The sequence below is a fragment of the Ammodytes marinus genome (assembly GCF_949987685.1).
Source record: "Ammodytes marinus genome assembly, chromosome: 16".
In the NCBI taxonomy this organism is placed as follows: Eukaryota; Metazoa; Chordata; class Actinopteri; order Uranoscopiformes; family Ammodytidae; genus Ammodytes; species Ammodytes marinus.
In genome coordinates, this window is record NC_137220.1 from 25,233,145 (window position 1) to 25,248,573 (window position 15,429).

At 42.1% G+C, this 15,429-nt stretch overlaps 1 protein-coding gene across 1 annotated transcript in view; it reads left to right on the forward strand.

Moving 5' to 3' along the window:
• Nucleotides 1–15,429, forward strand: part of abca3b (ATP-binding cassette, sub-family A (ABC1), member 3b) — a 57,627-nt gene that overhangs the window by 11,530 nt on the left and 30,668 nt on the right. The window contains exons 7-22 of the mRNA XM_080043908.1: nt 694–810; nt 1,281–1,401; nt 3,382–3,555; nt 3,656–3,837; nt 6,411–6,557; nt 6,671–6,800; nt 7,133–7,287; nt 8,535–8,690; nt 9,023–9,233; nt 9,632–9,782; nt 10,684–10,782; nt 12,514–12,712; nt 13,211–13,517; nt 13,786–14,056; nt 14,470–14,674; nt 15,008–15,227. Of these exons, the coding sequence (XP_079900034.1) occupies nt 694–810; nt 1,281–1,401; nt 3,382–3,555; nt 3,656–3,837; nt 6,411–6,557; nt 6,671–6,800; nt 7,133–7,287; nt 8,535–8,690; nt 9,023–9,233; nt 9,632–9,782; nt 10,684–10,782; nt 12,514–12,712; nt 13,211–13,517; nt 13,786–14,056; nt 14,470–14,674; nt 15,008–15,227 (2,845 nt within the window). The remainder of the gene's footprint in view (nt 1–693; nt 811–1,280; nt 1,402–3,381; nt 3,556–3,655; nt 3,838–6,410; nt 6,558–6,670; nt 6,801–7,132; nt 7,288–8,534; nt 8,691–9,022; nt 9,234–9,631; nt 9,783–10,683; nt 10,783–12,513; nt 12,713–13,210; nt 13,518–13,785; nt 14,057–14,469; nt 14,675–15,007; nt 15,228–15,429) is intronic.

Below are 15,429 nucleotides of genomic sequence, written 5' to 3' on the forward strand. Positions count from 1 at the left end.
TATTATTTTGTTTTATTTTTTTATTTTTTATTTTTTTGATTGACATGATTTTCGGCAAACCACACAACTTTTGGGTGGTCACGTGGTCTTAAAAAAATCAACAAAACCCACCTCATGTGTATTTGAACCAATGACAGTGCATTCTATGCTGGGAATGCCATGAAAATTAGATAAAGTAATAATGCTGCGCGACGCAGCATCAGGCAGGAGAGCCAATGTGGCATCGCGCAGCAGCCGCCATCAATGGGTTAAATACTTGATTTTTTGATTTTTCTTTTTGAAGAACAAACACACAACTAGAGAAGTGAACACACACACACACACACAAGAAAAGACAAAACAAAATAAACAACTAACACGGCTCTACTTAAAAGGTTTCTAAGACATTGTTTTAAATTAAAGGTAAATAACAAAAAAATGAAGGTCACTTCAGCACTGCTATATGGTCCAGGAAAGGCTGCCATATCTGTTGACATTTTTCTACTTTTCCTGAAAACTCATAACGGATTCTCTCCATATAAAGAGTGCTAAGAAAACTCCATGAGCCACATATATCAAAGCAGGGGGCTATCTCCTTATTCCGAACCTTAAGAATAATATTTTTTAGCGATAACCATCCCATACTGGATTGACAAAGCTTTTGTACTACTGCCAGATTTCTTTAACGTATACCTTTTTTCTGGTGCATTTCAGGAGTATATGAGGATGATGGGTCTCAGCAACTGGCTGCACTGGAGCGCCTGGTTCCTCATGTTCTTCCTCTTCCTCTCCATCTCAGTCTTTCTTGTCACCGTGCTCCTCTGTATCCGGGTGAGTTTGTGGTTACTCTAGGGCACATTCCAGCACACAATGCTTTCACCCCATATTTAAGCTGCTTCTTATACTGTATAAGTGTGTACATGGTCTACAGTAGTTTTTTTTTAGTGGAAATACTTATATACTTCTATACATTTTAACACAACAAATGTGTAGCTAAGCTCTAGAATTGCATGAAGTGTGATTTAATTAAGCAATGAGGAGGGGTTTTAGAAAAAAAAGCAAATCATGACAAATGGAAATTAGTATGGAAACGGGGAAATGTCTCTTTAATTCAAATAATAATTAGATGTTTATTTTTTATTGAGTGAAATCACTGAGCAATAGCTTGTCAAATGTCATGCCTGCAACATTTGAGGAATGCAGGAATTAGTGATTTTTTTCCCCCCATTCACAAGTTATAAATGTGCTTTTTGCGCGTGATAACTGAACACTGGGACTGTCCATACCCCTGTTGTTTTTAGGTGAGCCCTAACGGAGCAGTGCTGACCAAGAGCGACCCCACGCTGGTCTTTGTCTTCTTGCTTCTCTTCACCGTGGCCACCATAAACTTCAGCTTCATGATCAGCACCTTCTTCTCTCGAGGTGTGTGTGGGGGGTTTGTTCTCTTGACGTTGCACACTGCTTTGTACTGAACTGTGTGTGTGTGTGTGTGTGTGTGTGTGTGTGTGTGTGTGTGTGTGTGTGTGTGTGTGTGTGTGTGTGTGTGTGTGTGTGTGTGTGTGTGTGTGTGTGTGTGTGTGTGTGTGTGTGTGTGTGTGTGTGTGTGTGTGTGTGTGTGTGTGTGTGTGTATGCCCTTATCACGCAACACTCTCCAGCTCCGCTTTGCCGAATTTCATTTCAGTACGTGCAACATTGTGTGGTTTCTCAGGTCTCTCTGTCTTTGTAGGTCACAGTACCTGCTGTGTGCTTTGCTCTTTTCGTTTCAGGTGGTCCAAAGTGTAAACACAGCTATAAAAGGCACACAAGCTATAAAAAAAAAAACCTGTTTAAAATACACAAAGATCTACACAAGGAAGAGTTAGGCTGTTATGTTGACAGGACAAAGCGTTGTTTTAAGCTTGCCTTGTATGGTGTTATTGCTTAACATAGTCTGACACAGTCTCTCCTTGAATTACAGCATGTGTACATATTCAGGTCATAGCAGTAGCTTGTTCAGTAAATCTATTTATGATGCTGAATAATGTTTGGTTTGCTTTTTCAAAAGTAGTAGGTTCCCTTGAATGTATGTAGCCCTGAACTCTTCCAGTCTTTAACTTCATTTAAATTAAAATACCCTGTTCATATGGAACAGCACAGACCTTCAGCTTAGAGGCCATCCCTCCTTTTCTCATGTTCCTCTTGCCTTTCTTTATCCAACACTCATTCAGACCCGCCTCCGTTTCCTTTCATACTCAAGTGCTAGTCTTCCTCAGTTGTTATGCAGCGTTTTGTACAATGCAGTAGCACATAAGCACTCTCAAGTTGTTCACTTAGTCATGCTGTAGTCTAAGGCTTTCTTTGGCTTTTTTGTCTAGGATCTTGAGAAACATAAATGATTATGATTGGTTATGATTAAGCATCCAGGGGCTTTTTTTTGTGTGGAAAAATAGGTCAAACCGACAGAAATCATGCTGAAGTGCCCTCCTCCTCCTCCTCCTTGGCTACTTTGGAACGACTAAAATCTCTTCTTCAGGCTTGTCTTTTGTGCGAGCAGCTCTTTGGGAACTTCGTCTTTTTCATGAAAACGCAATGGGACTAAATCAATGCCTGTTCCACACACAGGCTTTTAAATGTCACTCTGTCTGTCCCATTGTCTGTCACTCACATTCTTTTTTCGAGATGGTCTTGCCATGCTGCTTAGAAAGGGAAGGAAAAAACGCTCCTGAACATCTTTTTTGCCTCATCCACACAGTACCCGACCTTCTCTCCCAATCTCTAACTTGTCCTCCCTAATGCTTCACCTGAACGTCACGCAGACTATCTCTGATAATCAGTGTAACGACAGCCATTAAGAAAATAATTGATTAAAAATCCATATCTAGTTCAAAATGCTGCTCATGATTATTGTATTAAAATTCCTGAAGTTTAAAATGGTTTAAAATGCACAATGAAGTAATGTTTAAATGATAACAAGTGATTTCTATGTTTTGACTTCACTGTGGTAGTTATAGCTATGATTCTGTGTGACGGATGTAACCCAATCACGTTGGAGTCAGATATTAATGGGAGCTACACAGATTTTTAACCGTGCGTCAGAAATTATATTTAATTTTTTTTTAAGTTTATAAGTAAACCTCTTATGTTAACAAGCGATACAGTAATGACGTATATAATGAGACCCTGCGTGCCACTCCAATCAGGGAAATTGGTTTTGCCAAACTAGTTCTCTTCAGGTAGTAATTTACCAGTTTCTACAATTGCTCAGGTGTGAGTTTGAGCTCTAACCACACAGCGATACTTTCCTGCCTTTGCTGTGACAAACAATCAGAGAGACAAGGGCTGTGATTATACACTGCAAGATGTTGCTGTTGTTCAGCATCCCCCTCAACTCTCTCATCATTTATTTTTCTGTCAAATTTCAGCCAACGTGGCTGCAGCAGCGGGCGGCTTCATCTACTTCCTGAGCTACCTGCCTTATTTGTTCCTGTGGCCGCGCTACGACTTAATGAGCCATGCCCAGAAGGTGTCCGCCTGCCTCATCTCCAACGTGGCCATGGCCATGGGAGCTCAGCTCATGGGCATGTTTGAAGGCAAAGGTGAGTCTTGAGGTTATTGTAGGTGCATATTTTTTTGGTACTGTCTGGCTAAGGAAACTGTACTTTTTAAATGTTAATCTGGTCCCTCTCCACCCTGTAGGCACAGGAATCCAGTGGTCCAACCTGTTTGACTCTGTGACAGTGGATGATGACTTCTCCCTGGCCCAGGTGTTGGGTTTGCTGCTGTTTGACTCTGTGCTTTACGGCTTGGTGGCCTGGTACATGGAGGCAGTGTTTCCTGGGGAGTATGGAGTACCTCGACCATCTTACTTCTTCGCTCTGGTATGCTTTTAGAGATGAGCAGCTCACACTTGCACTCACACCCATTTCCACTGAATAAAGATACATTAGTGGGATGAAAGCATGAACAGGTAATGCAATTAAAAGCAATACAATTGTAATACAAATAGATTCAAAGTTTAACACTTTTTTTTAGCGACAATTGTGACATTATAAATAATTAGGGCTGTCAAGCGATTAAAACAATGTATCTAATTAATTACAGGCTCTGTGATTAATTAATCTAAATTAATCACATACTTATATGACACTTGTATGCCTGTTTATAAACAACTGTATAGGCTACCGCTCGTTTCTCTCTCTCTCTCTCTCTCTCTCTCTCTCTCTCTCTCTCTCTCTCCGTCTCTCGTAACTTCTGTCTCCTCCCCTCAGCCAGGTTTTTACATGAAATAAATTTAGGAACTACTAGCGCCGGAAAAAAAAACACAAAAAAACAAGCAGGCTAAATGACGACTGTCTAGCTCCCACAACAGACAGCGCTGCACTGCCACACAGGTGCGCATAGCCTATGTCGACTCATTCAACACACACACACACACACACACACACACACACACACACACACACACACACACACACACACACACACACACACAGACACACAAAGGAGGAAAAAAGACAGGCATATGCTAGGAAGAGTGAGAGGGGGCGGGTGTCTGGTTGCTGGAGACGATCGCAGCTAGCAAACAAAATTGAGACACGGAGGAAGATTGAGAGATACTGTTTTGAACCTACATTGTTAATTAGGCACCCACTAAATCAATGCACAGACACTGCGGAGAATAACATAAGACCTATACCATCCTATACCTTCATGCTTATTTGCCCGGAGCAGCCCATAACACATCCATAGAGCCCTTGCCCCTTTCCCCTGCTTCTTTCTTTACTCTTTAATCCCGTGCGGGCCATGTGCGCAAGCTACAGTGCAGCTCCGCTATCGCCTCACCTCTTTTGCACCGGGTCAAAGGGCAATATAGAAGTGCGATTAATCTGCGTTAATTTTTTTAATTGCGTACATTTTTCTGTGATTAATTAATCGAAATTAACGCGTTAATTTGACAGCCCTATAAATAATATTTATTGAATAATTCATTGATTTAATATACCTGTTCAACTTGAAAAAACGGGAAATATAATGACATTCTCTCAATATGTCATTGTCAGAGTTTGCTATGGAACCTAAATGAAAAGCTATTTGCCTCTGGATTTCTAAACAGTTCTTCCTAGCTTTTATATTTATAAAAAAAAAAGCAATCAAATGCTGAATTTTCCATTAATTTAATTGTTTTAAATCTGAAAATAGCATTTTGTACAAATATTCGTGGAGCTATTTATTGTCTGATGGAGAAACCACTGGTAAAAGTTCATACACGGTATGTAGCAGAATCAAACACTTATGATACTTAATACTAATATTACTAGTGCAGCAATAAGGACATGGCCCCTAACCTGCCTTTCCCACCTGTGAACACTGCTTATTGTGTTTGTTGAAAGGCTTGAACAACCCTAAACTATTACAACCAGGAATTGAACATGGGTCAGACACAGTTTATTTATTTGTGTGTTTTAAACAAATGTTGCAAGCGGGTGGTGTTCAGCACTATTATAGTTGAAGGTCAGGGTTTCCTGTAAGATAAAAATGGCCACTGACTTGAATAAGTTACCGTACTCATTGAAAGTGTCTCGGATGTGGCAAAAGTGGTATTGAGACAGTAAGTGTGTCTGAGGTGTTGGCCAGAGGAAGTCTTTGTATACAGCTAGTCAGAATGACAGGACACGTCTGAGTCTGCCCAGCTAACACAAACAAGGTTGATCTTTCTAACAACTTGTATAAACCATCACGAAATAGCGTGCCTTTTACACACGCACACACAACAATAAACTCCCGCTAACCCATTTCACAGTAGTCAGGAATGTCGAAAGGGACTGCCAGCAGGGTGTGGATGAGAAGCTGACGCACTTTGTGTGTGTGTGTGTGTGTGTGTGTGTGTGTGTGTGTGTGTGTGTGTGTGTGTGTGTGTGTGTGTGTGTGTGTGTGTGTGTGTGTGTGTGTGTGTGTGTGTGTGTGTGTGTGTGTGTGTGTGTGTGTGTGTGTGTGTGTGTGTGTGTGTGTGTGTGTGTGTGTGTGTGTGTGTGTGTGTGTGTGTGTGTGTAGCTTTTTCTACAACAGGAAGTCATCAGAGAAAGATTTGGTCAGGAAACAATTCACTCTAATGTGGAGTGTACACAAACAATGTTAATGTTGGCCCATCTCTCTCTCTCTCTCTCTCTCTCTCTCTCTCTCTCTCTCTCTCTCTCTCTCTCTCTCTCTCTCTCTCTCTCTTGTGTTTTTATGAATGATGGTGTACCTCTGCTTCCCTTGTTGCATCTTCTAATTATCTTGCTCCATTGAAAAAAGATGCAGTGAACATATGCAATCCATGAAGTAATGTTTTATTTCATCTTGGTGGAAATGTGTTGAAAATGAATGTTAGAATTGCACTGCTGTACTTTTTTCTTTACAAAGCTTTTTTATAAACACAGTGCACCTTCTCTCCCTACCCTTTGACCTGCAGCCGTCCTACTGGTGCAGCAGTCCTCGCATGGCTCTGGTCAACGAGAAAGAGGAAGAGGAGGATGCAGAGAAGGCTTTAAAAGGGGAGTTTATAGAGGAGGAGCCCGCTGGAATCGCCTCCGGGATCAAGATTAAACACCTGGCTAAGGTGAGAGCAGGGAAAACAGACTCTGTGAAAGGGTGAATGTGAATCGACAAGCAAATAAGGTTACTCTGCCCCTGTAGCCTAAACAATGTATTGGGGGTTTATCCGCTCCACAGGAATTCAAAGTGGGGAATAAGACGCGGAAGGCTGTGCGGGACCTGACGCTGAACATGTTCGAGGGACAGATCGCGGTGCTGCTGGGACACAACGGTGCTGGGAAGACCACCACGCTGTCCATGCTGACAGGTAGCCCAGCTTAATAATAATATAATAATAATAATAATATCTTTATTTATACACCACCTTTTAAAAACAATAGTTTACAAAGTCCTTAACAAAATATATACAAGCAAGTACAATCAAATAAATACATAATAATCAAAAACACATATACAAAAAGATAAATACACATATATACACACAACAACCCAGATTAATAGGTGCTAGGTAAAAAGACATTGAGGAAGAGAATACAAAGCTCAAAACACACTTGCACACAAGCAACTGATATACACAAATCACAGCACACACCTACAGTATATGATCTCAACTCAACGGGTTAACCTTTGTGTCCGCAGGGCTGTATCCCCCGACCAGTGGCAGGGCCTACATCAGCGGCTACGACATCTGCCAGGACATGGCTCTGATCCGCCGCAGTCTAGGCCTCTGTCCCCAGCACGACGTCCTGTTTGATAACCTCACTGTCAGAGAGCACCTGCTCTTCTACGCACAGGTACGCACACAGTCATGCACTAATACACAGATAAACAAGATTCACTCATAAGATTATTATTATTTTGCTAGTTTATTGTTTATAGAGATGTTTTAAAAAAAATTATAGTTGAAAGTGTATTAAATGTCTAAGCTAAATGGTTGAAAGGCGATGGGCTACTTGACCTCATCTGATAGGGGTGTGTGGGTACATAGAGTTGGGAACCACAGTTGTAAAGGACTTCACTCAGCCTCAACCATCCTACAGCTGCTGCATGCACTGTGTGTGTGTAGTTGCGTGGGTCTGGGTGGGTAGACAGATTCCAATCAAGGCTAGTTTGAGTGTGCAGCTGCATGTCACTTGATTACCCCACACGCACATAAACGGACACGCGCATACATGCACTTTCATAAAAGTTCTTATATTTGCCCGTTCCTGTTTATGTGAGTGCGCTGCCTCTGTGTAGAATGAAAGTGTCATTTTTAGGAGTGTGTGTGCACATGAGTGTGATTGTGTGTGTGTGTGTGAGCTAAAGTAAATTTAAACTCTGACTACTTTATTAGCTACACCTTTACAGTCCAGTAAAACAGCTCTGCTATATATTCTACATTTACAAAGTTTTCAAATCAGTTTTTGTTAGAATGAACAGAAATGTGTTAAGAGATGTAATAAATAAATAGATAAATAAATAAATACATATATGTTTATTATCAAGGTCGTAGTTAGCGTCGGTATTGTACACCTAGCTAAGAGCAAAGCAGTCTAATGCAACAGTCAACTATTCTGCCTTCACGAGGGTTATTATATTCAGTTTTTGTTCAACTGCTTCATCTGTGTGATCAAGACCAGCGGATGTTGTTTGTGGTCCTGTTGAACTGTATTGCATTGTACAAAGAGATGTCTCTTGTTATTGGGCCTACCCTTATTGATGTGAAGTGGGGGTACAAAACTATATGGAACAACTTAAATTATAATGCAGTCCAATTCAACACCACTGGAAACTGAAGTCTCAGTAACACACATAGTTAGATTAATATACCTCTCTGAGCTGTCGCAGCACTAGATTTTACAGGTTTACCTATAAAAGAGACTGATAAATTAATATTTCCATACATATTGATAGTTGCAGAACTCTCCTGTACCAGTAAATGGAGCTTAGGTAGTAGCTCATATTTGTCTATGTTAGTTTAACTGAGAGTATTCCTATTCCTGTCGTTGGATGAGAGTATGGCTTATTTTGGTGTGTGTTTTGTCTGCTTGGTATTCAGCTGAAAGGCTACTCCAAAGAGAAGATCCCAGATGAGGTGGACCGGATCATCCACATCCTGAACCTTGAAGACAAGCGTCACGCCCGCTCCAAGACCCTCTCTGGTGGCATGAAGAGAAAGCTGTCTATTGGCATCGCCCTCATCGGAGACTCCAAGGTTTAAGAAATCTCATGAGCATTATTCAACCCTCATTCCTTTATGTCCTGTCCCTCCTCCACATTAAAGGTGCTCTGAGGAACTTTCAGCTTTTCTTAAGTCTTGCAAAAGCGGTAGTGTTTTTACTACTACAACTGTAGTTTCTGGGTGAGCGTACCCCATGACAGAGGCATTAAGAAAAACTTTATAAAAATTGCATTCTTAGCAACGATGTTCTCGTTTGCTTTTACATGTCATTTATGATCATCGGGGGAAAAAATTAGACTGTTTCAGAAATATTTCCTCGTAGCACCTTTTTAACCAGGCCTCATGTCTTCCTAACTCTTCTCCAGGTGGTGATGTTAGATGAGCCCACATCAGGAATGGACCCTTCTGCTCGCCGGGCCACGTGGGACCTTCTGCAGGGGGAGAAGCGCGGTCGCACCATCCTGCTCACCACACACTTCATGGACGAGGCCGACCTGCTGGGAGACCGCATCGCCATCATGGCAGGAGGAGAGCTGCAGTGCTGCGGGTCACCACTCTTCCTCAAGAACAAATATGGTAAGGGTGTGGCCCAGTGGATGTGGCTAGCAGCAGGCTCAGAAAGTGCTACCGTAGTTTACCACCATGACTGTGTGTGAATGAATAGAACCTGGATCCCTGTAAAGTTGAACAGTTTAATACGTTGCTGAAGACTCACTTTTGTTGCATTAGCCTTTAACACAAGTTGAGACTTTGACACTCCTAACTTTTTTTCATGTATCTTATATGTTATTTTGTATTGTATCATGTACAGCACTTTGGTCAACTGATGTTGTTTTTAAATGTGCTATAGAAATAATTTTGACTTTGACTATGAATCTGTATGAAACTGAATTTGAAAATCCACTAATGGTGCGAGCATACATGATTGTTAGGATGAAGTTCAAAAAGCCTGTTCTTTTTCCTGTGCTCCCCAGGTGCTGGCTACCACATGGTGATAGTAAAGGATGCTCTTTGTAACGTGTCCGAGATCACCCGCCTCGTCCACATGTATGTTCCTAATGCCACGCTGGAGAGCAGTGCCGGCGCTGAGCTCTCTTATATTCTACCCAAAGAAAGCACCAGCAAGTGAGTCACTCAGGTCTTTTTTTTCTTTTTTTCGTAGAAATACTCACAATAGCACAGTGTGACCTTTAGAGACATAAGGCGGGGGGCGGAGGGGGGGGGGGCATTGACCAGAATGGACACCTGTTGAATAGAGTGAGTACATGGCAAGCTGTGTAAAAGGGGACAAAATGTCCCAATATGGATCAATGAATTTCAGAAAAATATTCCGTTGCCGAACGTACAGTAACACTGAGAACATGATTATATTAGAAACGGATAGTAACTGTATGGCTCTTTCTCTCTTTGGCCCTGTGCATCAGACTCCACCTTCTTTCCATTCAAGAAAACACAGAAACACTTGATGCAGACTGGCAAATATACAAAAGTTGTCCATCTCTCACTTTACCATGAATTTTTCTCCCCTCCAGGTTATTTCTCCATTTCATAGCCATCTCTCTTGTTTTCAATACTGAAATCACCTTTTTTTCTGCCCACAAATTGGATTTTGCCACCACAATTGACTTACTACTGTCCTATGTTTAGACTTAAGGCCGAACTAAAGGTACTATATATATATATATATATATATATATATATATATATATATATATATATATATATATATATATATAAAAAAAAATATATATATATATATAAAAATATATATATATATATATATTTTTTATGTTTATTTGACAGGGACAATACATACAACATTGCCACAAAAAAATGGGAAAATGTGATGCATATAAGACGTCTAGCTTCAGCTAATTTGCAGTCTTTGTCCCTGATATGACTCCAGTGTGACATGTGTCCACTTTACACCCACCTAGAGCTCATAGTGTAATATTGAGTGATTGCATTGTGTCCCACTGTGAGGTAGTATGTAATCCATTTGCACTCTGTTTTTTTTTTGGTTCAGGTTTGAGCTGCTGTTTGCCGAGCTGGAGATGAACAGAGAGGAGCTGGGCATCGCCAGCTACGGAGCCTCAGTCACCACCATGGAAGAGGTGTTTCTCCGGTAGGACAAATGTGACAGTCTTTCCCATTTTTCTAAATCAGCAGGATATGACTCATGGTTAACTGTGGGGGCACGGTTTCATTCAAGCAGTTCTTTGAACCAATACACTGAGGGAAATCACTGTAACAAATGAGATGTCAGAGGGGATATTTTAAGGAAAGTCGATTCTATATACTACTGCAATTTAAAAAAAAATAAAATAAAAATGCTATAAAAATGTAGCCTTGCAGCTTAAAGGTGCACTATGTCAATTTGTATGTAACGACATATTCCAGTCCAATCTGTTTTCTTTACATGACCAGTTCTATGGCCAGTATGTTCGCCTTCTCTCCTTTCCCTCACACATCTCAGTCCCAGCCACCTGCTGTTTACCGAGCCATTATTTCTGCTTCCCTGTGGACTGGATATGTGTCTCTGTGGCAACGAGCATGAGAGTGTGTTTCCACTGCTAGAGTGCTAACACATATATGACATTGTAATTGGCACTGCCTTGAATGTTTGCTGGCACAGGCCTCGTTATTTACAAGTCCTACTGTTAGTCCATCAGCGTGTGTGTGTGTGTACTGGACATAAACACCACAACATCAAACATCAAACATGGCACCAAGAAAAATCTGCTGTTTGAACATTTGGTCATAGATATCCCTTCTGGCATTCAATATCCTGCAGCCAAGTAAAACGACTCGTCAGTTTAGATGTTAAGACTGCACCAATTAAATAATTTTAATTACATTTTTGATTTCATTGAAGTTATTAATACAAAATTAAAAACTGCATAATGGACTTGGTCTTAAGATGTTTTTAAATCTCTGGAAACAGTTTGAACTAGAATATGTTCACAATTTGTGAGGTTTACTCTCATTGATGTCAAATGCACACACATATTCTATGATAGCTTTAAGACAAGATTCCCATTTCCCCCCAAATCTTATTGTCTTAGTTTGTTAATATTTTAATTAGAGAGGACCGATTGATGCAATGTATCTAGCGTCACAAAGGCACACTATATCTGCTGAGATGAGGGTCTCTTATATAGTTGGATTCCACCCTATCCACCCCCATGTAGGAACCTCGATTCTGTTGGAATCTTTAATGGTAAGTGCAGAAATAGATTTGAAAAAGCATCCGTGCCTTTCTTTATCTTACTGCAGTGCTGAAAGGAAAAGGAAAGAAAAACATTTTTTTTTCACACAAAAGAACTACTGTTGATATTTTTTTCTTCTCAATATATTAATACAGAAGACATTTTTCCATCAAGTAATGTTACAAAAACATGACATTTTATAAAGGTTATTAAGAGTTATTTTGACATTTTTTTGAAGGAAGCAGTTATCAATGTTGGTGGATTTTTTAAAAGTTTTTTTTGCAACAACTGAAAGCTTCATATTTTAGGCCAACACAAACAAGGTTGATCTTTCTAACAACTATAAACCAACACGAAATAGCGTGCCTTTTACACACGCACACACAACAATAAACTCCCGCTAACCCATTTCACAGTAGTCAGGAATGTCGAAAGGGACTGCCAGCAGGGTGTGGATGAGAAGCTGACGCACTTGGTGTGTGTGTGTGTGTGTGTGTGTGTGTGTGTGTGTGTGTGTGTGTGTGTGTGTGTGTGTGTGTGTGTGTGTGTGTGTGTGTGTGTGTGTGTGTGTGTGTGTGTGTGTGTGTGTGTGTGTGTGTGTGTGTGTGTGTGTGTGTGTGTGTGTGTGTGTGTGTGTGTGTGTTCAGAGTGGGGAAACTGGTGGATTCTAGTTTGGACATCCAGGCCATCCAGCTGCCGGCCCTGCAGTACCAACACGAGAGGCGCTCCAATGACTGGACCACGGACGACTCCAGCAGCATCAGCGGCATGACCGACGTCACCGACTTCACCGACAGCGGCACGCTCATCTCAGAGGACTGCTCCAACATCAAGCTCAACACCGGGGTGAGAGACTCAAATCAAATCAAAATCAAATCACTTTTATTTGTATAGCCCAATATCACAAATAGACATTTGCCTCAGTGGGCTTTACATTCCATACAGAATTACCGGGATTAAAAAATTGAGAAACCTCAGGGACAGTTGACAGAGTAAGGGATCCCTGTCCCAGGACGGACATACTGCAATAAATGTCGGAAATGCTGCTTGAATTAAATTGCACATTGCAATTTAATTTACTAACTTTTTACTTTCTTTTCATATTTAAATATATTGTTGTATTTCGTACCCTTGCGCTATTTAGAATTGAATTACTGTAAATATTGTTTATTTATCTTTATCTTATTCTACTTTACCTTATTTTATTGTTCCTATTGCACCGTGGGTCGGAGATAAACAAAATTTGGATTCTTATGTACTGTATGTCTTGCATGTGTCTGAATTGACGATAAAGTAGACTTGACTATTGCTCACATTTGAGCTCGCCTTCCCCTCCCCCGACAGGTCAGACTACACCTGCAGCAGTTCTACGCCATGTTCCTGAAGAGGGCGCTGTACAGCTGGAGGAACTGGAAGGTGATGGTGGCTCAGTTCCTGGTCCCGTTAGTCTTCACTGTTGTGGCCTTGTTTGTGGCGCGCTCCTTTCCCAACCACCAGGACGCTCCTGAGCTGAGGCTGGCCCTCAGCCGCTACGGTTCCACCAGGGTCCCTGTGGCTCTGCAGCCTGGCTCCGGCCCCCTGGCCTCTGCCCTGGCTAATACATACAGTTCACAGCTCTCTGAGCAGCTAGGCCAGCTCAAGAACATCACAGGTAAGTGTAGTGAAAGGACTAGAACACTTGGCTGCTTAAAGGTGGAGTCAGCCATTCTGGGGAATGCTTGTTATCATAATCACTTTTTGTCTAAATCACTGAATATCTTGTCACTATCCAGTATTAATACACAGCCTAGGCTCTGTTAATGGGAAGGTTATTAGCAATGGTGGGCCTCCTTTGTTTACATACCAGTCCAGAATCACTGACTCCCACCTCTAATTGAATATTGACTGACCGTATTGTTCCCCTTTGATCTCCCTGTCAGACTTTACTGATTACATCCTGACCCAGGCGGCGGAGGAAGGCGGCAGCTTCAATGAGCGCTGCGTGGTGGGTGCTGCGCTGCGCGGCCGCAGTCATCTGGCAGAAGCTACAGCCTACTTCAACAACGAGGGCTACCACACGCCCGCCACCGCCCTCATGATGGTGGACAACGCTCTGTTTAAACTCCTAGCAGGGCCCAATGCTTCCATCCAGACCGGCAATTACCCCATGCCCCGCAACGTGTCTGAGGTGGCCCACAGCCAGCTCACAGAGTGAGTGTGGAGGGAAGGTTGACACCAACAACCTAACACATGTGTGGATAGATGTAAGGGGCGAGAAGAGACCCCAAGTGTTCATACTGGGAAGAAGAAGGTTATATGATTTAGTGAGGTCCGCATTAGTATGTGATTAGAAGTATTACTCAGGAATCTTGTAAGCCTTTGGGTTATATTAGGAACAACAGTGAAGACTTAAACATGAGATGAAGGTGAAAAAAGGAGTGTGATTCTACAAGAGAACAGTTGTGTATTTTATGTCTGTCTCACTTACTTCACATCTCTCTCTCTCTCTCTTGCTATTTCCTCAACCTTTCCTTTCAGCGATTCCCTCCGGTCATCGACCCCTCTGCACCTCCTTCTCTCTTGTTCTCTCCTAACGGTTTCATTTCTTCCCCCTCCATGTGTAGGGGCAAGACGGGCTTTGCGATCGCCATCAACCTAATGTACGGCATGGCGTCTTTGTCCAGCACCTTCGCCCTGCTGCTGGTAACCGAGTCCTCCATCAAGTCCAAGCATGTGCAGGAGGTCAGCGGCGTCTACCTGTCCAACTTCTGGTTCTCGGCCCTGCTCTGGGACCTGGTCAACTTCCTTCTGCCCTGTATGCTCATGCTGGTAAGTGAATGGAGCCACTGAGGCTGACTGTGCAAAAAAGGACAGTCCAACTTGTTCTTTTGAGCCTTTTTATTTATAATAGGTAAATCCCATTGAGACCAGATACTAACATTGCCATTCACACACATTCATACACGGATAGCAGGCTAGCTATCGGGAGCAATTTAGGGGTTCAGTGTCTTGCTCAGGGACACTTCGAGATGTGGAGGGGGAATGGTCGACCGCCCTACCCACTTTGCCACAGCCGCCCCAGGCAAGGAACACAGTTTGCAGGAGTTATTCCTTGCATAGTACAGCCTCATGTCTTAACTATTTTCTTGTCTTTTCTCTCAGGTGGTGTTCCAGGCTTTCGGAGTGAAGGCCTTCGTAGAACACAACCACCTGGTGGATGTGTTGTTGATGCTGCTGCTGTACGGCTGGGCTGTGGTGCCGCTCATGTACCTCCTCAGCTTCTGCTTCTCCACCGCGGCTACGGCTTACACACGCCTCACCATCTTCAATGTCATCTCTGGCACGGCCACCTTCCTGTCTGTCACTATCATGACCATCCCAGGTGAGAGGAGCAATGCTAGACCCTTTTTATAGTGGCTCATATTTACCGTATTTGCCAGAATATAAGACCAGGCCCATTTGAAGACAGCCCCGCCTTAGGGAAAATACTTGAAGATGATCAACACTTCAAGGCTAGTCCATCAATCTAAAAATGACAGAGCTTGATATTTATTTTTTATTTATTGTAAGGGAAATATGAAATC